Here is a 24,172-nt window from a genome sequence, read left to right on the forward strand (position 1 = left end):
TTCAAGAAATCAAGAGTTCGGGGATGGGACAGACAAAAAGACCCTTGGACGACCCTCGCTTGTCAATCCCATGGATACTCTTACCCAACACGCACCACTACACAGCACCTTCAGCATAATTTCCAACTCCCTGTTAGTTCGTCCACGGTGCAGAGGATTCACTTTTATGAAATACCTGTTGGATCTTGTTGGTGGAAACAGGGCGAATTGACAAGGATAGCTCTTTAGCGTGCTACCAAGCCCCGGTCTCGGGCCGTTCCAAGACGGCGGTTTTATATTGATTTAAGCGCACCGAGAAATGTAATCAACCACAAATTATTTGTTCTACCCCCAAGCTCTAGACCTCTAGGCGAGGTTCGTGGACTGGTGCGCCCACAGAATGATCCCCACTGCATCGGAGTCTGTGCGGCATGCCCTAGGTCCGCCCAAAAACTGTGATCTTAAGAGAGGCTGTGCGCCCGCAGGAAATTTTCCTTGCGGCCGAAGAGCTACGCAAGCGGAACTGCAATCAGGGCAGAATGGACGCCATCTGGCCGAGGCCCCCAGAGAGACCCCTGCTCGTTCAGGGCGCCCTAGTCGGGATCATCACCTACTGGGTTGTCTGGATAATCTACACGCGAACATTTCATCCTCTGGCTAGATTCCCAGGGCCCTTCTGGGCGTCTGTTACAAGGTTCTGGACAGTTCTCCATGTGCTCCCCGGGGACGCTGAGAAGAGGCAGCGAAAGCTACACGCGGAATATGGTAGACCTACTCCGTGCGCCCAAAAATAGTTTACAAATGCTGATGAACTGTAGGTGCCGTGGTTCGTATCGCTCCGAATGAACTCATCACCAGCGACCCCGAAGCGATTAAGACGCTCTACGGTGTCAAATCTTCCACGACCAAGGTGGGCGCGGTGGGCGCGCTGTCCGCTGTAGAGCAGGAACGCACCTTGTATACTGACAACTCGGGCAGACTGACTTCTATCTGGCCTTCAGGCCACGATGGGGTACGCTTCAAGCCCTGACAAGCCCATTCATGGCACCTAGAGCAGTAGCTAATAATGCGCAGCACGGTTCCCAGACCACTTCTCCTCAGAGGGCGGCAAGCAGCACGGCGACCGCCGGCGCATCGTCAGCAACGTGTACACCATGACTAGTGTTTTGCAATCGGAAAAGTACATTGAGAAATGCATTGACGTGTGGCTTGAGAAGCTAGGCGAGATCTCGGACCGCAAGGAGTCGTTTGACTTGTGGATTTGGACAAGGATGTAAGGCACCCCCTACCCATGCTATACTGCTGACATTTATGGTGTGGGAACAAGAACGCTAATTTGCGTATTAGGTACGCATACGACGTAATCGGTGAGCTGTACTTTAGCAAAATGTTTGGCTTCCTTCAAGCCGGCGGCGATCACCTAGGGTACATTGACGCGACAGATGATCTGATCCCTGTGCAGTTCCTGGCTGGGAATATGCCCACCTATGCCCGCGGCCTGTTTATGCTGACGGGGATCATGTTTCCGAAGGTTCGGCGAGCCCTCAAAGCGCTGGATAATCTCACCAATGCCACGAATGAGATGCTCAAGGGACGTGTTGCGGCGTTGGAGAGTAACGATGCCTCTAAGCCACAGCGTGCTGATATCCTTGGGAAATTGCTGGATATCATGCACAAGCGCGGAAAGGAAGTAGACTTTGAGATTCGTGATGTCAAGATGGAATCTTTCGGTGGATTGTAAGCCATCCTGGGAATACCGTCATACGCTCTCCATGAGGATACCAGAAATACCGTTCTAACAGATAACGCAACAGTTTTGCCGGCAGCGAAACCACAGCCCTAACGCTCTCGGGCATATTCTACCATATTCTCCGCACACCTCGCGTCTACACGAAGCTCCAAGCCGAGATCGACGCCGCTGCGTCCTCAGGCCGATTAAGCACCCCGCACATCGCGTACACCGAAGCCGTTAAACTGCCGTACCTCGTCGCCTGCGTAAAAGAGGGGATGCGCATGCACCCGATCACAGGCGTCTCATTCCCGCGCCATGCACCGGCCCAAGGCTGTTCAATTGGGGGGTGCTATATTCCCGGGAATGTGCAAATTGGAGTAAACCCCGCTGTAATTCATTTTGATAAGAGTGTTTACGGGGATGATGCGGATTTGTTTAGGCCCGAGCGGTGGATCGAGGCCAACGCAGATGAGGAGAGTGCGATGGATGGGTGTATTATGCAGTTTGGGATGGGGCCCAGGACTTGTCTGGGAAAGAATGTGAGTGTTCTTTTCTCCTGTCCCTTTCATTCTTTGGTACGAGGCTGTTGGTAGATTGGACTTGTAGGGATATGGAAAGGTAATGGCTGACGTATGCCTGCTCAGATATCAATGTGTGAGATCTACAAAGCTATTCCGCAGCTCATGAAGGAGTTCTCCTTCGAACTTGCGACTAAGGAGATGCAGACCACCTCGTACTGGTTGCATAAGCCAGTCGCTATCGAGGTCAATGTTCGTCGGCGCTGATAATCGTTGATGAATATCAGTTGGTTGACAATGTTATATGACCGGGGAAAATGCCATCATCAAATGGTGGGTATATATTCTGCATACCACCGTAAAAGAGTCCTTCTAGAAACAATACTCCGGTGTCATTGAGCGTCCGCGCTCTCTCCCAGGTCTGAGCACCTCCGCAAGACATGAGTCTACACGTACCCGGGCATCTAGCTGCCCATCTTTCACCCGTTAAGACACTCTGGATATATCCCATACCTACCCCGGGCACATGGATCGCCTAATAAATCAAGCGCTCGGCATAATTGTCAGAGGGTGTGACAGGACCGACATGTCCGGTCAAAGTTCTCGTGTTGACACAAGTCCAAGGGCCATACCAGCCTGTCTTATTTGGCTTCTGAATGATAGCTAGGATTGTGTGTTAGAAGCATTCAGGATAGATAGTCTCTCCAGGCCGTCCCAATTGCTGCTGGAGAAGCAGCGATCTTTTCTGCCGCCTCAGCCTTCCTTTGGAGATTGAATAAATGCGCGATTCTCCCCCTCATGTAGACGACGTGCCCGTGGAGAGTATACATATGACTCCTTAGCTCTTAGGTGCTTAAAATCTAAGTTTTATCATCCTTTGGGGCTGTGGCGCAACGGTAGCGCGTGTGACTCCAGATCACAAGGTTATCCGTTCGAATCGGGTCAGCCTCAAATTTTTCTTCTTTATGTCTACCGGCTTTCTTTTTTCTTTTGGTACGAATGGCTGTTTAGTTATACACTTTCATCATTTATATGCTCTTGTTTGGGCACACGCGGTTATGTTCAAAATCTCAAGCCGGAGGGTCGGCCATCCACTCTAGACTCGAAGCAAAGCGCTTAGTGCCGCTTGACTGATTATGGTTACCAGCGCGCTTCAAAATAATATGCAAAACTCTTGCGATGAGTTGGGATGCTCTGATCAAATTGGACAGGATTGGAAAGAGGTACGGATACATGAGAATGGGTGAAGAGGCTTAGAAAACACGCTTTGACCGAGAGGTGCCTAAACTTATGGTTATTTGCCAGCCCGCATAACTATTTAGACCTTCTTTCCCATATTGTATTGTCGCGTCTTACCCTGGCAGTCTCCTTATATGTAGTCGTCAAATGGATCTTCCCATCTGATCAGGGTCCCTGTCGCATGGTTTGGCTTGGTATATTCCGAGGTCGGCACCGCGGTCTGGGCTAGGGTTAATCCGTCATTGAAAAGAAAATGTGCTCAATGTTCGTCTATCAAGTGTGCCATGGATTGGGCGTTGCTAGACTCTTGCTCCGCCCATACTATCAAGCCAGATCATTATATAAACTTTGGCCACGGACTGTGTACAACAAGCGAGACAACAGCGTGTGGGTTTCTAACCAAGCATCTTGAAAAAAATTAGCACAAATCATTCACTGGGTTATAGCCCTCCAACGATCTCGTCAAGCCACAAGCCACCATGCGACTGCAAAAGACATGTAAATGTGTCAAATAGCCAGAGGAGATTGAGCTTGATAAGTTTTTATTAGCAAGGATTATGTCACCAATCGGGGCTGTGGCGCAACGGTAGCGCGTGTGACTCCAGATCACAAGGTTATCCGTTCGAATCGGGTCAGCCTCAAAATTTTTTCTTATTTCCAAACCAAACTATAGGAATGGTCGTTGGGTCTGGTAGGAGGAGTAACCTTCGTGCGGTACTATTCGTGCGCTACTGTCGCTTTTTGCAGAAACTGCGTAAATCATATTGTGCGTAATGCTGTAGAAACCACCTGGAATGGGGCCGGAGGAGAAGCTGCCTCAACTTCCAAGGCGAGTCCAGCGATGATAGGAAGGTGTTGAGGCGAGGTGAGCCAGTGGTCGCAGGCAGTTCCTGTCGGTGTGAGGGCGTCTCGCTTTTGGTCCGTTGTTATATAATATGGAAAGATGTGGGAGGAACTGTCGGTACGTCACAAAATATACTCAAACACGCAGACCGGATTGGAGGTGTACTACCAGTTTAGCACCGGGAACCTCCTCCAGGGGTCGAACCAGTCGCCAGATTTCAATGTGTCGAGCTATGTGTCGAGAGTAAGAAGGCCACGCCATTGCCTCTGGGTATGCAGACGGCTCGAAGCAGCGTCGCCAATGATGCAAAGTAGGGTGGAAGTAGTTTCTGGACGTGGTTTGGAGTCCACTTCCAGATAACAACTTATGCAGCAAGCGCCGCCTGAGGGACTATGCAGGCGTATGCACGTGGTTGCCGATTATATGGGACCGAGAGCCCACCCAGGCATTCTTCAACTGCTGGTCGTTCCCAACGATAAAATTACCCCGTCTGCATGGGATGGGCTCTTCAACGATGCACCTGGCTCCTCGGTACAGATAGATTTGTGGGATCACCGCTGCTGCTGACTGTCCATTGCGCGCTGGATAGGGTATGTGCCAACGTAGTAGCCGACTTTCGGATCTAGATGCGGCAGACAGTCTGCAGTTCTTCGTGATGCTGCCAATGTATAGCATGACGAAGGTTTCCCATGCAGGCTTGAGGCTATGGTAGGAGGCTACAAGACGGACGTTGCGATTTTTTTGAAGACATATGCTGCAGCTGAGATCGTCCTTGTCGAAGATGTGGACAGGGGACATGGTGTCCTGTGTTAATTGGTGACCGAGTTTGGGGATGTTCCGGTGGCATTTCCATGACATGTCTGATGGGCATGGTGTTAGCTGGCACACAATGTTCGAGTAGCACTTACGATTGCTAGTCTACAATATGGAAGTGTCCTCACGCCATTTGGATGATTTGGAATTCTGCTCCTGTTCTTTCTTGAAGTCAAATTGCCCGGTCACTGACCTGATGAAGGCGCCTTTCAAGCTTTGTATTTCATAACTCGCCGACTGGCATACTTTAGCGGGAGAAATTATCCAGCGAGCCTTCAGTTCCAGGGGCAAACAGGTAGTTGATAGACCAAGCTAGGTACCGCTCGCAGTTCTGTTCCAATGGATATATAGACCAGGCCAGCGGGAGCATCCCATTCACTTCGCATATGGGTTGCTCAGCGGCAAACGGTCGGGAGGTTGTATTGGTGGTCTGCACATCGATGATGAAATCTAAAGGGAAAAAAATACTGAGGCTGACCCGATTCGAACGGATAACCTTGTGATCTGGAGTCACACGCGCTACCGTTGCGCCACAGCCCCATTGGATGTGGGGAGGCTTTAGTATTTTGCTTTACAACCCCGAGCCTTCTTAGGAACAATATACAACTGACTGAGAATTGACGCACTCACTCACCCCAAATCCTGGTTAACCCTTCAGCCTTTAGCCATCCTTTAGTAGTATAGAACAAAGAAACGACTAATGAATATTCAGCGCACCTCCGTAGAGTGGGTCTCAGACCGGAGCCTCCTGTCCCTTCTACAGACGACATAGTTAGAACCGCTGTTAGGGCCCGAGAACTTTAAATTCCGCAACATGTCCCTGACATCGCCTTTGGGTCTTGATGGCCGTCGACTTCCATTAGTAACAGCGAGAACTGCGGCTCTCTGAGTCCCGTAGAAGTTTCTATAGCCGCCTATTCTTCGCCAAAATCCTTGCTTCTGTCACCGTCAACCCATAGGCAATGGAGCAACCGGGTATACTACGAACCATTTTTCATTCACTCCGCATCTCTTGGCGCAAGCCGAGTAGGATTTGAGATGAGGTGAGGCAAGGGTCCTACAGCTCCATTAATTAAGCCAATACTACGGCGTAATCTAGAGCACCGCGAAACCAAGAGCGAATAGACTGGGCTCGGGGAATGAGTATCGAGTGGAGCTGCAGCACCTTTTTTTGCCAAAACGTTCAACGCCAGACAACGTTGCCGATATGCATATATTCATGCAGTGAGTCTCTCTCTCACCTACAAGAAAGATACAGTGTACCCAACGCGGGGCTGGATGAGTCATCTCTTCTGGGACAAAGCGTTCTCGGAGTTGCAAGCCATATCCTCATACCACTGGTGAAAGAGCTCCTTGAAGGGATATTCATCATCGCCACTGCCGCCTCTTGCCAGGTCAGGGGTTGATAAGGTGCTAAACGGTGTACTTGCAGCTATTGGGTGTCCTGTTTATGTCTAAGCCATATTGCGAATCCCACGGTGAACGGTTTTGGCTGAGGTGAGGGACTACCCCAAAATCTTGCTACGGGTACTTGATGTCGGGGATATCATAGCCGGGAGCTGATAGCTAGCTGGTCACGTGAACCACAATATGCCTTTTGTAGCTAACCGCCAAGATAGATCAATGGATCAGAGGTTTCGAACCCTTCAACACTTGATATCTTCATAGCATGAAGACAAACTCGCTCAGAACCCCCTCCTTTAGAAATAAACAGGTCGTATATTGTACTTTCTAAAAAACGAAACATTCAGTCCTGCCCATAGTCACAACATAAGATCACGTACTGCTTCCAATTGCCTCTAGCTTCGTCATAGTCCTGTTCGTTAGTTTGTTTCGTTATCCATCCATTCTTCATACCATCATAGTAGGTGGCATTACGCATCTAGTAAGTCAACCCGCCTTCTCACTTCATTCCCTCAGTTCAAAACAGGCTGAAAACCGCATCTCTGCTCAAACAGACTCAACAGCGGCACAAACAACTTCTTCCCCTCTGTTTCCTTTTTCGCCTGATCAGCTTCGACCTGCTTTTTCCGGTCATCAGCGAGCTCTTCCCAGCTCACCCACCTCCACTCCGCGCATTTGAGTTGCTCTTTGATCTCAGGCTCCTGGCCTCCATCGACTCTTACCCCCACAAAAATAGTAACGTAGTGCTTCCCGTCCTTCTCAAAGACATCGTTTGTCGCGGTAAGGTACTGAACTGAGTCCTTATCGACATGTACCCCCGTTTCTTCTATTAATTCGCGAGCCGCGCACTCTTCCCAGGACTCGCCGAATTCGAGGTGTCCGCCGGGGAGGCCCCATGTGTCTATCTATTTGTTAGCATTATTCATGCATTATTCATACTTTGTCTCGATATTGACTTTATGGAAGGAGGTAAGTGGCTGAGGGGGATTCACCTGCGCCATGAGAGCCGATCCTCTTGCCCAGGATGAACTTGTTTTCGGGGTTGAGGGCGAAAACGGCGACACCAACGCGAACAGATTTTGCCTTCGTGGGCATTTTCGCTGCTGGACAAGTATGGGAGGTATAAGTCAAAGTTGTTTTGCGTTGAGTGTGGATTAGCTAGGATTATTGTCGGAGCGAAGAGGCCTCGAAATTCGAAAAGAAGCCTGAAAATGATATCGAGTGGAGATGAGAAAAGTTCGTATAGGCACGATAGTGGAGGAGTATATATATGTAAATCTAAAATTCTTTGATCATTCTATAAGAAAGCATTATAGCAAGGCTCTTTTGTCCTCGTTTGTTTCCTAACTTGGGGGCTGTACAGGGACTGCGCTTTTTTGTGTGCAAACGGTTGTTTGTGATTGGTTCAAGCCGCGGAGCTAGAAAGCGCAGGGCCCAGGTTAGGGTGGGGCTGCTCGAGGGCGCCAACTGAATAGCACCTGACAGTCTAGCTTACTGGAGAGTCTGCCTTGTGTGGCTAGAGCCTATAGGATAGTGCAAAAATATACATGATTGTTGACATATAGTACAGGGGAGGTGTGGCTGAATAGTATAAAAGTGTGGCTGAGACGCTGGAAGACATACAGCTGTTACAGCTGTGCTAATAACGACTGCACAAAGGGCAGCAATTCTCCTTCTGGCACATCCTGACGGATCCCTAAGCGCCGGCATTGGACCTCTAGGATGCGATTCGTCTTCCAGCCATTGCCCACAACAACGATCACCGGATACCCGATGAGGTCTGCGTCTCCCAGCTTCCAGCCCGTTGTCTTGTCGCGGTCATCAAGGAGCACATCGATCGGCGAGGCTTTATCGGAAACTAGCAGATCGTAGACGCCCAAGGCATCCTCTTGGTTACCTGGCGCTGGGACGACGACAACTTCCCATGGCGCTATGATCTTTGGCCAGTTGAGGCCCTTAGCGTCCGCAAGAGAGTCGGCGACCGCGGTGATCATTCGCGAGACCCCAATACCGTGGCAGCCCATTTGCATTGGTACCCTGTCATTTTCTCTGTTCACGATGCGGGCCTTTAGAACCTCGCTGTACCGCGTGCCCAGGTGAAATGTGTGGCCCAATTCAACGGTGGTTTGAGTTTTGAGCACGCCCTGCGTGCACTTTGGGCATTGATCCCCATCCTGGACTCTGGTAAGGCTCAGCTTGCGGTTTGTCTTGGGAAAACTGTCGAGTCGCAGACACTCTATGTCTTCGATGACGCAGCCCGCTTCCTCCAGAATCTTTAGCGGTGGCCTATTGTAGGCGTGCACGTGGGAGTCGTACACGTCTAGCACTTGTGGACGCTCTGTGGAACTCTCGCGGTCTGCCTTGGCGGATTTTATGTGGGCAGTCCATTGGAGCACAGGGTTCTCTATGCTAGCGTCGAGATCATAGCCTGCAGCGCTGACAATAGCTTTGACGGCGTGTGCATTCACCTCCCTGGTCACCGGCTTGGTACTGCCCTCCGGGACCGTGAATTTCGGGTACCAGGCACGAATTAGAGTTCTCTTATCCTTCGAAATAGCTGTCCAGACGCCGGTAGAAACCCTTGCGCTGGCCGCAGCGGGCTTTCCCTCCAGATCGAACCCGGGAGCTGAGCCCGCCTGCTCACTATGCGGGGAGCTAGGGGCTATTCCATCAGTAAGCTCCTCATTATACACACTATCACAGTGATTGCAGCTGATGAGCGTGTCTTCGCCTTTCGAGCTAATGAAGTGGAACTCATGACTCATGTTCCCACCCATGTTGCCCGAATCTGCAGCGGCTGTTAAGTACGGGATTTTCAATTCGTTGAAGAGCCTTGTGTAGGCACTCTTCACTGACTCATACGTTTGCAGTGCATTCTCCACGTTATCATCGAAAGTGTAGAGATCCTTCATGATGAATTCTCGACCACGGAGAAGGCCTTGTCGCGGTCGGGGTTCATCTCTATATTTCCTCGCTACTCGATTAGCCATGGCGCTACAGATCTACTAACCTCAACTCACAGATCTGATACAGCCGAATTGGCAAGAGTTTGTACGAGTGGGCGCTGCTTCCCACTAGAGTAGTGATTTCTTCCTCGTGTGTTGGCGCAAGTAGAAACCGAGCCTCTTTCCTATCGAGGAAGCCGAAGTACTAGTAGCCGTTGTTAGCCGTTGTTAGTAACAGTGACGAACCATTTAAGGCGCATCTTACTTCTGAATTGTCCTTAAGTCGCCCGGATTTCTCCCAGAGCTCCTGTGACGAGATTGAAGACAACGAAACCTTCGAGGCGCCTGTGAATAGTTAGACTCTGTAACAGCAGGGTAAAGCAGTAAGTATTCACCTAATGACTGCATGTGCCGATCAATAAGGCGCTCCAACTTTTCCTGTACCCGCAACCCTAAGGGCAACATGTGGAAAATGCCCGCGTAAGCCTACGGTTGTCAGCGCTGCTCACTTTTCTGGCTAGTCTGGGCGCACCTTCCGGTAAAAGCCTCCCTTAATAAGCAAGTCGTTCACATCTCCTTTGATCATTAGCTAGATTCTCAGGATGACAGGTTAGATATGTTACCTATTTGGCCATCTTCAGTCATTTTCGAGATATGTTTCGTCGGCATCCAAACGTTAGATGCTCGACTTCGGCCATCTGTCTATCTCTTGATTAGTGGGACGTAGGAGACGCTTGAGAAAAGAAACGTACATGATAATCACATCTAGATACCTGATATACTCGCAAATTCCATGTATACGTTCGGGAACGGCTCAGAAACCGGCCCGCAGCCGGGCGAAACCCGGATATCATCAATTCCTTATGGTCCTATGACTCCCAAACTAAAAAGAAACCTTTTCTCGGGAGGGAAATCAGGAAAGCCTGAACAGATGCTTGTTACTCTTCGTTTACCTTAGTAAATGAACTCGAGAGAGCCGGGGCTTCGCGAAATGCGGTCGGCATCCGGTACCACGTTAGTCCGATAGCCTAGGCGGACACTTTCGGGCGGCAGAAAAAAAAGTTGAGGAGAGAAAAAAGGCAGCCGTTGATAGAGCCGAACATCAACAGCCGTAAAGCCAAGGTTTCGGTCATGGCTAAAGGCAAAGGAAAGCAGTCGACTGGGGCTAATTCAGTTCCCGTGAAGAATGACACAGCCACCAGGCCATCAACCGACGGTGCCCTTTCCCAGCTGGAAGAGAGTGCCTTTGCGGGTCTCCGCCAAAAGATCGAACAGAGGCTAAAGGACGGCGCTGCGAAACAGAAGTCGAAGAACAATAAGTCGAAGACGGCTCCTACTGGCGATACGAATAATGCCAAGGGTGGTGCAACGAAGTCCGATTCGAAGTCCAAATCCCATTCCGACAGGAACGTCAAGGGCAAGAAACGGGATCGCAACGGTGATGTGATTGAGAACAAGGACAGCGAGAAATCTAAGCCGGATAAAATTGATGACAATGATACCCTGCGACAAGAAATCTTGGCTCTCGGAGGTACCGAGGAGGACTTTGATTTGCTTGCGGGTGTCGATTCGGAGTCGGAAGTCGAGGACGCAAAGCCCTCCAAGAAATCGCAAGGATCCGCCGAAGACCTGAGAAAAGAGCTATCAAGTATTCTTGCGGCTGCAGGTCAGGTTGTCCCGGATGACCTGGCAGATGACGAGGTAGAAGAGGTGGAGGACGAAGAGGATGAGGATGAAGATGGAGACGAAGATGGAGAGGCAGAAGCGGCGGATGAGGCCGAGTCCGCTGAAGAACAGTCCAGCCCAGATGACGAATCTGAAGTTGAGACTTCTCAACAAGTCAATCAACTGGCAATGAAAGAGGTACGTTCTAGTTTCCTGCTTGGTTATTGCGTTGTTCAAATGATGTTTGCATATCCTACGTATTTGCTACTTCAGAGCCTTTACGGCCATGAGACAAGAATCACCAATTGCCTGATGGAGACACTATTTATCTTACAATGTCATTGTTTTCTCAAAGTGAGGGAGTGTGACTAACGTGAATTGACAGGTCAGGGAAACAGCACCGGAAGTCATATATCCGAAAGAGTTCTCGAAACTTGTGGGTGCATCGACCATATTTAGCAATTACCTGCTGACTGAACTCTAGCTCGTCTTACCTCGATCAGATTGGTACATGACTACCCTCCCTGCCATTTCGACCAAGCAAGCTGCTACCGGCCTTCCACGCTATTTAGTCGACCGCGTGCACACCTATGCCATATCGCTACTCGAGAAAGAAAACAAGATGTACGCAGAGGCTCAACAGGCCTCGGCATCCTCCTCGTACAAGTTCTACAGCACCATTATGACGACCGGGACCCTCAGTGACAAAATCTCGGCTTTGACGCTGGCCGTACAAGAATCGCCTTTGCACAACACAAAATCATTGGAGAACTTAGTCGCGCTTGGAAAGAAGCGCAGCCGTGCCCAGGCGGTCGAAGTTCTTCGCTCACTGAAGGATATGTTTGCGCAGGGTACATTGCTGCCAAGTGACCGCCGACTTCGTTCGTTCGCGAATCAGCCAGCCCTTATTGCTGCGTTCCAAGGTGCCGGTAGCAAGTGGACTGAAGGCGCCCCCCTCCCTGGCGGTCTCAAAAACAGCCACCTGATTTTCTGGGCGTACGAGCACTTCCTAAAGGACCAGTATTTCGAGGTGCTGAAGATTCTGGAGGTGTGGTGCAATGATGAGATTGAGTTCTCTCGTTCCAGAGCGGTCAGCTACGTCTTTGAGCTGCTTAAGGAGAAACCAGAGCAGGAGGCCAACCTCCTGCGACTGCTTGTCAACAAGCTCGGCGACACATCTAAGAAGATTGCGTCTCGGGCGTCATACCTACTCCTGCAACTTGAACAATCTCACCCGCTCATGAAGCCAACCATCATCAAGGCGGTTGAGGAAGTTCTTTTCCGACCGGGTCAGAGCCAGCACGCTAAGTACTACTCCATCATAACCTTGAATCAAACCGTATTGAGCGCCAAGGAAGAGCAAGTTGGAGTTCAGTTGCTCGATATCTACTTCTCTCTCTTTGTGGTTTTGCTTAAGCCTAAGAAACCTATCAAACCCAAGTGTGACAATAAGCATGGAAAGGGCAAGAAACGAGGCGGGAAGGACAAGAACAATGCTGAGACGCAGAATGAGGAGATGCAGGACAAGCTGATATCGGCGGTTTTGACCGGTGTCAACCGAGCTTATCCATTCACTAGCTCAAATACCGAGAGGCTTTCGAAGCACATCGAGACCCTCTTCCGCATCACGCACTCATCAAATTTCAACACAAGCATCCAAGCACTCATGCTTATCCAGCAGCTGACATCAACTCATCAAGTATCCAGCGACCGTTTCTACCGAACTCTCTACGAATCCCTACTTGACCCTCGGGTTGCTACCTCTTCGAAGCAGTCCATGTATCTCAACCTGTTATTTAAGGCCCTCAAGAACGACGTGAATGCCCGGCGAATCAAAGCATTTGTGAAGCGCATTGTCCAGGTTCTTGGACTGCATCAGCCTGCTTTCATTTGCGGTGTTTTCTATCTGATCCGTGAGCTGGAGAAGACCTTCATCAGTCTGCAATCTCTTTATGATCAGCCGGAAGACAATGAAAGTGATGAGGAGGAAGTATTCAGGGACGTTCCTGATGAAGATGATGTCCAAGAGCCGGCACCAGTGCCCGAAGAGAAACCCAAACCTTCCAACCGCTACGACCCCCGTAAAAGAGATCCGGAGCACAGTAACGCCGACAAAGCATGTCTCTGGGAAATAGTAAGTTCTTGTTTTATCCATCTACAGACTAGCCGCATGCTCACATTTTATAGCTCCCTTACCTATCTCATTTCCACCCCTCCGTATCAGTCAATGCGGCTCATCTACTGGAGCACCAGCCGATGAGCGGAAAGCCCGACATGACTCTGCACACATTGACACACTTCCTCGATCGCTTTGTCTACAGAACGCCAAAGGCGACGGCTTCTACGCGCGGCTCTTCTCTTATGCAGCCACTTGCTGGCAGCGAGGCAAAGGACAGGTTGGTCACTACCAGTCAGCACAGTCGGCAACTACCGCTCAACTCGGAGGCATTCTGGAAGAAGAAAGCCGAAGACGTTGCGGCGGAGGATGTCTTCTTCCACGAGTACTTTAGCCGACTTGGCAAGGACAAGGAGAAGGCCCAGAAGAGGAAGAAGAGCAAAGACCCGGTCGAGCGGGATGAAGAGGGCGATGTGGATGACGACGACCTCAGCGACCAGGAGTCTGAAATCTGGAAGGCACTTGTTGATTCAAGGCCGGAGGTTGAAGGCCCAGGTGATAGCGATGATGACTTGGATCTGGATGACCTCGAGTCGGCTTACGACAAATCCGACGATGAGGGCGACGATGACGAGGTTATCTTCAACGATGAATCTGATGAAGAAATGGAGGACGTCGAAGAGGAAGACGCTCCGGCTAAGGCCAAGGCAGCCAAGGCTAAGAGCCGAACTTCTAAGGACGAGGACCTCGAGGATGAAGAGGCCTTTGACATGGACGTTTCAGACGAGGAGGCCTTCGTCGACAGCGACGAGGACTTGCCGTCCGATGTCGAGCTGGGAGGAGTGGAACTCCCCAAGGAAGACGACAAGGCCGGGCGGAAGAAGAGGCGCAAGCTCAAACACCTGCCGACATTCGCGTCGGTCGACGATTATGCGGCCCTGCTTGCTGGAGAGGACGAGGGGATGTAAGAGCTTGCTGTATTTACTCTATTTCTGCCCTGCATATAATAATGATGAGGCACATATTCTCAGTATCCAGTATTTCTGCGTATTATCCGTCTGATCTGTTGCCTGATATGACATGACCGTGGTATAACTCCTTATGACCCCTTGCTTCTTGGTGCATGCCCATGGTAGGCTCCCACGCGGAATCGATCAAAGTTGAGATTAGCTTAGAGACGTGGGGAAGTGGCACGCACGTTTAGACTCCTAAATCCCTCCACTTGCAGGCCCGTTGGGGGCGCCAATTACGTCATGCCTATTGTGAAGTGGGATTCCACTATGGCGCGATTTTAGAACGATAAGACACCATAAAGCTTATGGGTTCGGCATATTTAATATATCCTGACATCTGCAAGCTATCAATAACCAAATCTACGATAAATAGAGAAAAATTTACACGATCGCAAAGATTGAACCATCGTAGACCGACCGTCTGTGACAACCCAGCCAGAGTCGCCAGAGCCTGCTGCAAGCACCTGGACCATGGACGGAAGCGGGTCGGAGGAATCCGCCGGCGGGCCCTGAGCGGCGCCGGGTTACACTCTCACCTCAGCGCGTCCATGCAACCCCCAAATGCAGACTCAGTTCGCGAATGCGATCATTTCTTTTACCCACTTAGCCTTCCTGGTCATCGAGACTGAGTCTGGCTCAGCACGTCATGACGTCCCAGACGTCCCACGACTGTCGCCATCGGGCGGCTCATCGCTGACTTTCTCATTCAGGTCCGGAATACCCGTTGCAGCCAAGCGTATTGGTTTACGATGCCTTCACTACTGTAGCTTAGGGAATATTATTTCCCGCCGTAGGTAGAGATCATCGTATCACAATTTCCCCCATCTCCAGATACCGTACTCTCGACGAGACTCGTCTGCTTCGCCTGCTTCTCTGCTTATCCGCAGTCCAAGCATCCCAAGACGTCCAAGACGTCCAAGCCTTCTCAAGCATCTTAAACCCTCGGCGTCGCCGCTTGGCTTGGTCTTAGCGGAAATCAAGGAGCGCGAATCCTGCAGCCAGTCCATTCGCCGCCACTCCGGCGTTGGACTTGTTCCTCATTTGTAGCAATCTGGTAGGCTGGCTGTGTCGTCTTTTCTCATCTGCCGGTCCTTGACTAGCTCGAGCCAGTTTACCAACGCTATCCACCACGCGGATTCTTCCCCTCTGGACTGCTTCTCGCCCCTCGATCTTGTGTTCCTGCTCTTGACAGACTTTTCCTGCCATATTTTCTCGTTTAATTTTTTTTTGGCAGAGGTAAGCGACGGGCTTTATATTCCCTTGCTCATTCAGATTCTACTTCTGTCCCTTCAGATTGTGCTTGCTTGCTTGATTGTGCTGACTTTGCGAGAAGTCCACCTAGTTCAGCTCCAGAAAAGCAGTACATGCCTTCGAAAGCTCAGAATTACTTTTCTTTACTTTACTCTGTTCGATCTTTCCATCGCCGATTCGTGCGGTCGCTAAAATGGCGGGATTCCCGTTGTTCGGTACAGCCAGAGAGCAGAGCCGCTCGCCGAGCTCTGACAGCTCCGCCGACAAGTTAAAGGACAAGGATCTCGAGAGAAGTCCCCAAGTTGCGGGCGGATTGTCCGATTCGGACTCGGGAGAGATCGGCAGACAAATTGAGCTGGAGGCTGAGAACTCGATCAAGTACCGTACTTGTAGCTGGCAGAAGGTGTGTTTTCACAGATCTATCTAATCTAGGTTGCGACGGGTAGCCTCCAAGATCTGTGTTTCGTGCTAATTCGTGAAACGTTAGACGGCTGCGCTGCTCTTCTCTGAGTATATCTGTCTGGCTATCATGTCCTTTCCCTGGTCGTACTCGGTTCTTGGCCTTGTTCCGGGGTTGATCCTGACTGTGTTTATTGCGGGTGTTGTTCTATATACATCGCTCATCGTATGGTGGGTTTGGCAGCGACTTTTTCCACATTCTCAATTGGAATTTAACTGACATTGCTCAGGAGATTCTGTCTGCGTCATCCGCATATTCGCGACGTCTGTGACATTGGTCAGCACCTGTTCTGGGACTCGAAGATAGCCTGGTACTTTACAGCGGTCATGTTTCTGTTGAACAATACATTTATTCAGGTACCTATCCCCAGGCATATCCGGTTGGACCGGCTAACGTTGTTTAGGGCTTGCACTGCGTAGTCGGCGCCGAATATCTCAACACGATTTCCAACCACGGGACCTGCACTGTTGTGTTCTCCTTCGTCGTAGCGGCCATATCTTTAGTCTGCTCCATTCCGCGTACATTTGGCACACTCGCCAAGGTTGCGACAATCTCAGCGCTCGCCACTTTTATTTCCGTCATGCTGGCGGTTATCTTCACTGCGATAGAAGATCATCCGGCTAGATACAACAGCACCCCTGAATATTCTGGTGAACCGATTGTCAAGGCCTTCCCGGTCCCTGGAACGACCTTCGTCTCCGGTATGAGCGCCTTCTTGAACATCAGCTACACCTTCATCGGCCAGATTACGCTACCCAGCTTCATCGCAGAGATGAGAGAACCCAAGGAATTCTGGAAGTCTGTCACCGCCGTCACGATCGCAGAAATCATCGTCTTCAGCCTTGTCGGGGCTATCGTCTATGCATACACTGGAAACCAGTACATGGCGGCTCCCGCATTTGGCGCGATCGGCGACGAAGTCTACAAGAAGGTTTCATTCTCGTTCATGATCCCTACGATCATCTTCCTTGGTGTTCTGTATGCTTCTGTTTCTGCGCGCTTTATCTTCTTCCGCCTTTTCGAGGGTACCCGGCACAAGGGCAACCACACCTTTGTCGGCTGGGCAAGCTGGATCGGTATCCTTGCGGCTTTGTGGGCGGCAGCTTTTATCATCGCTGAGGTTATTCCGTTCTTCTCGGACTTGCTCTCAATCATGAGCTCACTTTTCGATTCGTTCTTCGGCTTCATTTTCTGGGGCGTCGCATACCTGCGCATGCGGTATGATGACTACGGGCCGGGCTTCTACAAGAACCGAGGTGTTCGAGGCTGGGTTGGGGCAATTGTCAATGTCGGCTTAATAGGCATTGGGCTTTATTTCTTAGGGCCTGGGACTTACGTATGTTGCTTGCCTGTTCCTATTTCGATCCACATGCACAGATCAAAGACTAACGTTTATCCGTATAGGCATCCGTCGAAAGTGTGATCATAGATTACAGAGCCGGAAGTTTCGGGGGTCCGTTCACATGTGCTGATAATGGGCTATGATCAGCAATTGGACGTTTCGATACCCTTGCTTTTGTTTCATTGATGAATTCCAGAATTGTCTCTGCGCTTTTATGGCTTTTTATACGGGTTATGGCCATCTGATATCATATGAGTGGGCTTCTAAGGAAGAATGCCAAATTGGAGCCTGATGGTCCGTGGACCCTTTCAGCGATGATACGTCTCTAAACGGGTTAAAAGCTGCATATAAGGATCCATATAGTGTTACCTAGTAGACCGCGACTTTGAAGCAAGCAGTAGAGAGTAGGGTGGGTAGGGTCATTGGTAGCCTGAGAACCGGCATGGAGTGGGAATTTCACAAAAAAAAAGTTCATGACCAGTGCCGGGCTCGATCCGGCGACCTTATCGGTGTTAACGATACGTGATAACCAACTACACCAACCGGCCATTGTTGAGAAAACCTGTTAAAATCTGCACTTATATTTCATTAATAAGAGCTACGGCCAAGTCATGCATATCTTATCACTCCGCGGGATTCTCCTATCGCACGTGACTTTACCGGTAACTATGACGCTTTCCTGGGCTCCATTCTCCGTCTCATTTCTTTCCTCTTTCCTTCCATTTTTCATATGCTAACGGATAAACCCATAATGTCTGCTTTACGACCCCTTCGACGAGGAATTCACCTTCTTGGAGCAAGATCCGTTGCCCAACGGGCCTCTGTTGGCGTCAATGGAACTTTGACTCTCCCGCAGCTTGCTTCTCCGCACGTTCGCTGCGCTCTCCGCTCTCCGGCTTCTGGACGTTTGATTGCCCGCAACCTTCCAGTTGCCAATGGCGTGAGATATGCCTCATCTGCAGCTAGCCTTGGCTCTCTGCGAAAGACACAACTTTATGACTTGCATATTGCCAAAGGTGCAAAAATGGTGCCCTTTGCGGGGTACTCCATGCCCCTCCAGTACTCCGATCTCAGCCATGTTGAGAGCCACAAGTGGACGAGGGAGAAGGCGAGCTTGTTCGACGTGAGCCATATGTATGTCCTCCGTTTCAATTGAGTTTGAGAAGTTACTCACAGTGTTCAGGGTCCAGCACCGGTTAAGTGGTCCAGGCGCGCTAGACCTGCTCATGAAGGTGACGCCATCGTCTTTGGACAAGCTTGAAAACAACTCCTCCACCCTGTCTTGCCTTCTCGAACCCGGAACTGGTGGTATCGTTGATGACACTGTCATAACACGCTTATCAACGAACACCTTCTATTTCGTCACCAACGCTGGCCGCCGCGACGAGGACCTTGCCTTCTTCACCGCCGAAATCGATGCCTTCAAAGCCGCCCACGGCGCCGGAAAGGAAATTACCTGGGAGATTCTTTCTGGCCATTCCCTCATAGCTCTCCAGGGACCCGAAGCTGCCGCCACTCTGCAACCCCTCATCCACAATAACGGCGCAGACTCCGATCTAAGCACCCTCTACTTCGGCAACTGTCGCTCTCTCCATCTCAATCTCCCTGATGGCACGCAGACCCAAGAACCGCTCCTAATTTCCCGCACCGGCTACACAGGCGAGGATGGCTTCGAGATTTCCATTCCTCCCTCAGTCTCCCCATCAACAATTACCGAGCTCCTCCTCCAGAACCCTTCCGTTCGCCTCGCCGGCCTCGCAGCCCGCGACTCCCTCCGCCTCGAAGCTGGAATGTGCCTTTACGGCCACGACATCTCAACTGCCCAGACTCCCCCTGCCGCAGCGCTAGGCTGGATCGTTGGCAAAGACCGCCGCGACCTTTCCGCTTCCTCGGACCGATCACAGTTCAACGGGGCCGCAACAATCATCCCACAGCTTGCCTCTCCGTCTAAGAACCTCTCTCAACGCCGCGTTGGGTTCACGATTGAAAAGGGCTCACCTGCGCGTGAGGGTGCTGTCATTATCGACCTGAACGATGAGTCTAAGACTCAGATTGGTGTTATTACTTCTGGGTTGCCGAGTCCATCGCTTGGTGGAACGAATATCGCTATGGGGTATATCAAGCAGGGATTGCATAAGAAGGGGACGGAGGTTGGGGTCGTGGTTAGAAATAAGGTGAGGAAGGCGACGGTTGTTGGGATGCCGTGGGTGGAGAGTAAATTTTACCGCAAGCCATCACCATGAGCTTTTATTCTTTTCTTTCTTTTCTTATCGTTGTTTGTCGGAATAGGTTCCTGTTATGGCGGTGTTGGCTGTGCTCTTCAACAGTAACGGCGTGACTTTATTTTTTAGAGATAATTCTTTGTATATGCATATCTTAAGTAGATATATACTACGATCACGGCCTCTGCCGAGCTCATTTTCCACTCACGGTCAAGAAGTAACGTGTAAAGCTATGTCAAGAACAACCAACATTTCTACCGTTCTCTCTCCACTGCTGCCCTAACTCTCCAATTTACTAGTTCTTTTGCTTTTCTTTGCTTACTTCCAGCTGTCTGGAGGAAGAAGGGCTACGAGAACACCGTTGCCCGCGGACTGACTGCATTCAGAGAGCCTGGATCTCAGGTTCGTCCGTCCTGACAATGGCACAACAGCACAGTACGTTGCGCCCCATCTTGTTCCTCTCTCCACTCTAGCCGTTGCAGTGGACAATGGACCTATCTATATAGACTACGAAGCGAAGTGATTGTATCACTTGCAGTGTGTGACTGGATAGCCGGCGGTCCAAGTAGATGGGGTAGAGCAATCAAGGACGCTATCTACATAATGCTATGCCTTGATATCCTCCATGCGCTATGGCGTCTCCGCGCATTTTCCAGTTCATGATCTGTTTACAGGGTCTGGAAGGATTCGTCTTGCAGGTAGGCTGTTGCAATAGAAGACTAAGATGGATCACAAACACCGCTGACATGCGCAGTATCGGGTTAAGGTCGGTATTGGTGATAAGGAGGATGGTGGATGCGATATGAACAAAGAAAGAGGTGATGGAAGCTGGGTTTCCGTCAACATTCAAAAAACGGTCGATTATCCAACATCCCGGCTCTGGTAGCGGAGTATGTCCATGGATACGAGTAGGATAAATGGATAAGACGTTTCCATAGACCGAGTCTACTATAGAGATCAAATATAGCTGCACGACCCTCATTAGCAGGACTAAGAATGTGATGAAAGGTCAACGTTGGGAGACAGCCAAGTGGAATCAATGCCATTTCACTGTTTGACTGCCTACAGCAAGTTGATCCAGAGTTGATGGGCTATCGTGCTGCGCAAAGGTTGGTAGAGAGTGTAGAAGATTATTCTTAGTGTGTACTATAAGTGTTAACTGGTCCCTACAGCGGCCCCACATATGTCGCAACAGGATCTTGTGCGAGGGACGGTGACATCATTACACTTCAAGGTACTGGATTGATTTGTTTCTACTATTGGCTGTCGCGGCACTACCCTCAACTATCTGCATAGAAATCTCGTCACGTGCGTTTCATGGCCCTAACATAACCCAACTATTATCGATCACTTAAGTACTCGAGTCAATGATCGAATGAAACGAAGTCAAAACACATCCGAAGTCTAGACCTTATCAACCAAAGCCTCAGAAACAACTGCCGGCAAAGACGGCGGAAGATCATCGGGCCCCGTTCCCCACGTACTCTCATTCCTCCCTAGCACGAGAATAAGCTCACCCCCTTCAGTAAAGAAATCATGGGTAATCCAGTTCCGAGAGTAAGGTTTTCCATTTAGTGTTGCAAACTGAATGTATATATTCTGGTACGCAGAGTCAAAATTGACGGTTCTCACTTTCGCTGTCCTATTCGTGAGAGGACTCGTGATATCGACTGATTTGAAGAATGGAGCGGTTATCAAATAGACATTTTGGCCTGGGTTCGGGAAAAGACCCATCATAGTCATTGCGACGAATGATCCCATGGCGCCAGAATCATCATTACCGGGGAGCCCTGCGGGAGTAGGACTAAAGAAGCGTGGAATGTAGAAGTGGGCGCGGGCAGTGGATTTTCCGGGTCGACCGGCATAGTGGTATTGAAAGACAGTAAGAAAAGAGGGTTCGTTGCCAATGTATGTTATGTTTTGATCATGCAGGTAATCAAGGCGACGGTTGAATTCATTTGCGCCGCCGAGGAGAGCAACCAGCGCAGACATGTCATGCGGGGTAAAGCTAAATTCTCAGCGGATGAACCTGGAATATAGGAAGGGGACGCACAATTGGTATTCCCACAGACTGGACTCAAAGGTTTCTGCACCGTTGTTCTGCAAGGAACAGGCTCGGCCGCTTCTGTCAATGTTGGAGCATGTTATTGGGTCCTACAGAGGGTTAGATAGAGCGGGAGCCGGCAAAGAAGATGTTGCAAACCTGGTGTCCCCAGGTACCGTTCAGATGCTTTGGCTGGAAGAAGCCTTTGAAGCCGGTATCTGCACCGGATATGAAGGAAGTCTGATCAGCTCTAAATAAATGCTGCCAATATCTGCTCGTTTCTTCGTATCTTTCAGCATCTCCCGTTTTGTTGAGACCACGAGCCATCTGCGCAATAGTAAAGTCATTGTAGGAGTACTCCAGAGTACGGGAAACACTCCGTGTCATTGTTCCGAAGCCCGCGTAGTCGAAATCTTCAACTGGGATGTAGTTCAGCGATTTCCAACTTGCTAACCCTCCGCGGCCTTCATTGCTCCAATCGTACGGTTCCACTTCGGCATCTTTTTGAACAGCTGCGTATCCATCTTCCCAGTTGATACCCTCGGAGAGGCCTTTCACATATGCATCAGCAAGCACTACGTCCGCATTTGAGCCCCCTTGAGTGTAACCTAGGCAGTATTTTATTAAATAACGGTATCACAGATCATAATAAAGCAGTATACCTTTGCATAAAGACATGCGGCAATCAGGGAGCCACCCTAGATGCCGTTGTGTGTCAATCAACGAACGAACCATTTTAGTGACAGTGGAAGGATCAACGATTGTGAGGAAAGGAAGCTGTGATCGAAAAGAATCCCAGAGACTATCAACAGTCAGAAACGTCGTTTTACGGAGAGGGCATCATGCCAGTAAAAAGAGTCAAAATAGGGCTCATTACTCCCCCAGAGCGGATTTTCTCCTGTGTAATCCTGAGGATTGACCATGGTCCGATAGATGCCACTGTAGAAATTGGTAAGCACTGAAGAGTCGAGACCAGTCCTGGATACACGGATAGGAGCTAGCTTCTCCGTCCATAGGTCTACTGCAGCAGATCGCGTGGCATCAAATTCAAAATCGGGAATTTCATCTTCAGCGTTGCTGCAGGCTTGATCGATACTGATGAAGCTCAGCCCAACGCGGGCTTTGATTGTGTGGGTGAGGCGATGATTGAACCGAACAAAGCCTCCCGTCTACCATTGTCAGCTACGCCCTGTCAATAAACAAGATGACCTACAGGAAGAGGATAACCGTTGATACTCCTGGATACTGTAAGGTTCTTCACATCGGTACTTGCTCGAGAGTTGACGAAGATACCATTATCGCGGATTCCTGCGTCACTATCGAAGTCTGCACAGAAGTAGGGCACATACGAGCCACTGCCGAAGCTAGGCAGGAAGCGTGCATGGCCAGTCAGTCGGCCAGTAGTCTCATTAACATAAATGGTTCCATTATCTTGTCGTGAATCAGACAAGTCGCTCAGATCCAGCAGAATGAGAGGACTCGAAGTCTGGTTAGACGTAATTCGGAAGCGAAAAAGAGATGTATGATGGGACGCAGTCATGTCCACCTGGATGCCAGAGCTCAAAGTCAAGCTGAAATAGCCAGGCCTGGCCACGACGGAATTGTGGTCATAGGCTATTCTTCGCGCTCTCTTAGGGTACGCGCAGCCATTGACTTGGTCATCTATGCATGATACGTGGGGAAACAGCGGAAAGTTCCCAAGAGAGGGCTGACCTCCAGTGCCAGAGTCGTGTAGACTAGAAAAGCCAGTGATTCTACTGTCGTCAAAGGTAAATCCTCCCTGGTTGCTTGGGGAGTCCGTATCGGCTACAGCTTTGGCCATGCCATAAGGGATTGTCGCTCCAGCAAAGACATTGCCTTTAACACGTTAGAGAATCTAGAAGCTTAGGAACCCTTCTGAAGTAATACCTCCATTCGTGCTTCCAATCAGGGGATTGACGTATTGCAGCACGTCGTAATCATCAACAGCAGGAGAAGGAGCGCTGAGACCGCTGACCAGTGCGACCTGGAGCAGTGCGAGAAACAAGAGATGGATCATCGAAACTAGGCAATCCTCGATAGAGAGAGAACGTTGATTCTGAGCAGTCGATGCGTCACCGAGTCGCGCGGTATGAAGTTGACGTCGCTCCTTTAGAATGCGGCCAAGGATGTCCGCACGTCCACAAGGGGAAGAAAGGGGTAGCCACTTCCCCAGAGTCCCGCGAGGAGGTCATCCTGGCGCTAATAAAAGTCATTCTGAATTAAGCAAACGCCCCTGATCATCGGTGACCGGGACTATGCTTGCACCGCGTGGACATGATGCACCAATCTGCACCCTGCAGGGGAGAATCGGGATCAGTTGATCTAGGTCTCGTGGCTATGATACAGCATCTCCGTTGTCATGCACCTACCAAGAAGCACGCTCCTTGATAGATTTGGATTTTGGAAGGTCACTGGAGATGCAGAAGAGGAAATGAAGGAGTCATTTGTCACGGTGGCCCGTGACCTGCGATACACAAACATTCGCTTATCGCGACATTGTCTCGTCCTAGATGAGATGTGTTAGGGACGAAGAAGACCAGCTGCGCCAGTCTCGGCTGAAGAGT

At 50.2% G+C, this 24,172-nt stretch overlaps 7 protein-coding genes and 4 non-coding genes across 11 annotated transcripts; 6 read left to right on the forward strand and 5 right to left on the reverse strand.

The window, feature by feature from the left end:
• Nucleotides 1-518: 518 nt before the first annotated feature.
• BDW70DRAFT_165488 (cytochrome P450) lies at nt 519-3,022 on the forward strand (the record flags this gene model as incomplete). Its single annotated transcript, XM_073741760.1, has 7 exons — nt 519-744; nt 798-889; nt 958-991; nt 1,054-1,252; nt 1,327-1,716; nt 1,794-2,250; nt 2,356-3,022. 7 exons carry the CDS (start codon nt 519-521, stop codon nt 2,494-2,496), a joined length of 1,539 nt encoding a protein of 512 aa, XP_073601020.1. The 3' UTR covers nt 2,497-3,022.
• Nucleotides 3,023-3,108: 86 nt separating this feature from the next.
• On the forward strand, nt 3,109-3,180 carry BDW70DRAFT_t3. The gene has a single exon. It is a non-coding gene; the product is annotated as a tRNA-Trp (tRNA).
• Nucleotides 3,181-4,037: 857 nt separating this feature from the next.
• On the forward strand, nt 4,038-4,109 carry BDW70DRAFT_t4. Its single transcript has one exon. It is a non-coding gene; the product is annotated as a tRNA-Trp (tRNA).
• A 1,484-nt stretch (nt 4,110-5,593) lies between these two features.
• BDW70DRAFT_t20 lies at nt 5,594-5,665 on the reverse strand. The gene has a single exon. It is a non-coding gene; the product is annotated as a tRNA-Trp (tRNA).
• A 1,035-nt stretch (nt 5,666-6,700) lies between these two features.
• BDW70DRAFT_1548 (nucleotide triphosphate diphosphatase NUDT15) lies at nt 6,701-7,769 on the reverse strand. Its single transcript, XM_073739924.1, has 3 exons — nt 7,522-7,769; nt 6,910-7,430; nt 6,701-6,856 (listed from the first exon to the last, which is right to left on the reverse strand). Exons 1-2 carry the CDS (start codon nt 7,622-7,624, stop codon nt 7,042-7,044), a joined length of 492 nt encoding a protein of 163 aa, XP_073601021.1. The 5' UTR covers nt 7,625-7,769; the 3' UTR covers nt 6,701-6,856; nt 6,910-7,041.
• A 163-nt stretch (nt 7,770-7,932) lies between these two features.
• BDW70DRAFT_1562 (putative proline--tRNA ligase AIM10) lies at nt 7,933-10,404 on the reverse strand. The gene is made up of 7 exons (XM_073740155.1): nt 10,227-10,404; nt 10,098-10,176; nt 10,007-10,050; nt 9,870-9,960; nt 9,740-9,819; nt 9,550-9,679; nt 7,933-9,503 (listed from the first exon to the last, which is right to left on the reverse strand). Exons 1-7 carry the CDS (start codon nt 10,326-10,328, stop codon nt 8,158-8,160), a joined length of 1,872 nt encoding a protein of 623 aa, XP_073601022.1. The 5' UTR covers nt 10,329-10,404; the 3' UTR covers nt 7,933-8,157.
• Nucleotides 10,405-10,605: 201 nt separating this feature from the next.
• BDW70DRAFT_154905 (RNA-binding ribosome biosynthesis protein MAK21) lies at nt 10,606-14,223 on the forward strand (the record flags this gene model as incomplete). The annotated part of the gene is made up of 4 exons (XM_073739939.1): nt 10,606-11,337; nt 11,525-11,575; nt 11,624-13,273; nt 13,327-14,223. The coding sequence occupies 4 exons, from the start codon at nt 10,606-10,608 to the stop codon at nt 14,221-14,223; spliced, it is 3,330 nt and encodes a 1,109-aa protein (XP_073601023.1).
• Nucleotides 14,224-15,593: 1,370 nt separating this feature from the next.
• On the forward strand, nt 15,594-17,508 carry BDW70DRAFT_1578 (putative neutral amino acid permease). The gene is made up of 5 exons (XM_073740420.1): nt 15,594-15,922; nt 16,007-16,149; nt 16,209-16,335; nt 16,383-17,315; nt 17,384-17,508. The coding sequence occupies exons 1-5, from the start codon at nt 15,713-15,715 to the stop codon at nt 17,462-17,464; spliced, it is 1,494 nt and encodes a 497-aa protein (XP_073601024.1). The 5' UTR covers nt 15,594-15,712; the 3' UTR covers nt 17,465-17,508.
• A 287-nt stretch (nt 17,509-17,795) lies between these two features.
• On the reverse strand, nt 17,796-17,869 carry BDW70DRAFT_t19. Its single transcript has one exon. It is a non-coding gene; the product is annotated as a tRNA-Val (tRNA).
• Nucleotides 17,870-18,068: 199 nt separating this feature from the next.
• On the forward strand, nt 18,069-19,710 carry BDW70DRAFT_1591 (glycine decarboxylase subunit T). The gene is made up of 2 exons (XM_073740639.1): nt 18,069-18,455; nt 18,505-19,710. The coding sequence occupies exons 1-2, from the start codon at nt 18,073-18,075 to the stop codon at nt 19,562-19,564; spliced, it is 1,443 nt and encodes a 480-aa protein (XP_073601025.1). The 5' UTR covers nt 18,069-18,072; the 3' UTR covers nt 19,565-19,710.
• A 1,237-nt stretch (nt 19,711-20,947) lies between these two features.
• Nucleotides 20,948-23,625, reverse strand: BDW70DRAFT_165492 (glycoside hydrolase family 92 protein; the record flags this gene model as incomplete). Its single annotated transcript, XM_073741761.1, has 7 exons — nt 20,948-21,551; nt 21,597-21,697; nt 21,747-22,195; nt 22,250-22,389; nt 22,434-22,756; nt 22,801-23,444; nt 23,496-23,625. 7 exons carry the CDS (start codon nt 23,623-23,625, stop codon nt 20,948-20,950), a joined length of 2,391 nt encoding a protein of 796 aa, XP_073601026.1.
• Between the last annotated feature and the right edge of the window lie 547 nt (nt 23,626-24,172).

Source organism: Aspergillus foveolatus (assembly GCF_047715535.1).
Source record: "Aspergillus foveolatus strain CBS 279.81 unplaced genomic scaffold BDW70scaffold_1, whole genome shotgun sequence".
Lineage (NCBI taxonomy): Eukaryota > Fungi > Ascomycota > Eurotiomycetes > Eurotiales > Aspergillaceae > Aspergillus > Aspergillus foveolatus.

Bases quoted from the DNA above. Each gene is read 5' to 3' on its own strand.
- BDW70DRAFT_1548 (XM_073739924.1), bottom strand. From the start codon at position 7,624: ATGCCCACGAAGGCAAAATCTGTTCGCGTTGGTGTCGCCGTTTTCGCC. The intron at 7,431-7,521 runs GTGAATCCCCCT...ACAAATAGATAG, and splicing joins GATCGGCTCTCATGGCGCAG to ACACATGGGGCCTCCCCGGC.
- BDW70DRAFT_1562 (XM_073740155.1), bottom strand. From the start codon at position 10,328: ATGATATCCGGGTTTCGCCCGGCTGCGGGCCGGTTTCTGAGCCGTTCC. The intron at 10,051-10,097 runs GTAACATATCTA...TAATGATCAAAG, and splicing joins GACTGAAGATGGCCAAATAG to GAGATGTGAACGACTTGCTT. The intron at 9,504-9,549 runs GTGAGTTGAGGT...CTAATCGAGTAG, and splicing joins AATTCGGCTGTATCAGATCT to CGAGGAAATATAGAGATGAA.
- BDW70DRAFT_1578 (XM_073740420.1), top strand. From the start codon at position 15,713: ATGGCGGGATTCCCGTTGTTCGGTACAGCCAGAGAGCAGAGCCGCTCG. The intron at 15,923-16,006 runs GTGTGTTTTCAC...GTGAAACGTTAG, and splicing joins GTACTTGTAGCTGGCAGAAG to ACGGCTGCGCTGCTCTTCTC. The intron at 16,336-16,382 runs GTACCTATCCCC...AACGTTGTTTAG, and splicing joins TGAACAATACATTTATTCAG to GGCTTGCACTGCGTAGTCGG.
- BDW70DRAFT_1591 (XM_073740639.1), top strand. From the start codon at position 18,073: ATGTCTGCTTTACGACCCCTTCGACGAGGAATTCACCTTCTTGGAGCA. The intron at 18,456-18,504 runs GTATGTCCTCCG...CACAGTGTTCAG, and splicing joins TTGTTCGACGTGAGCCATAT to GGTCCAGCACCGGTTAAGTG.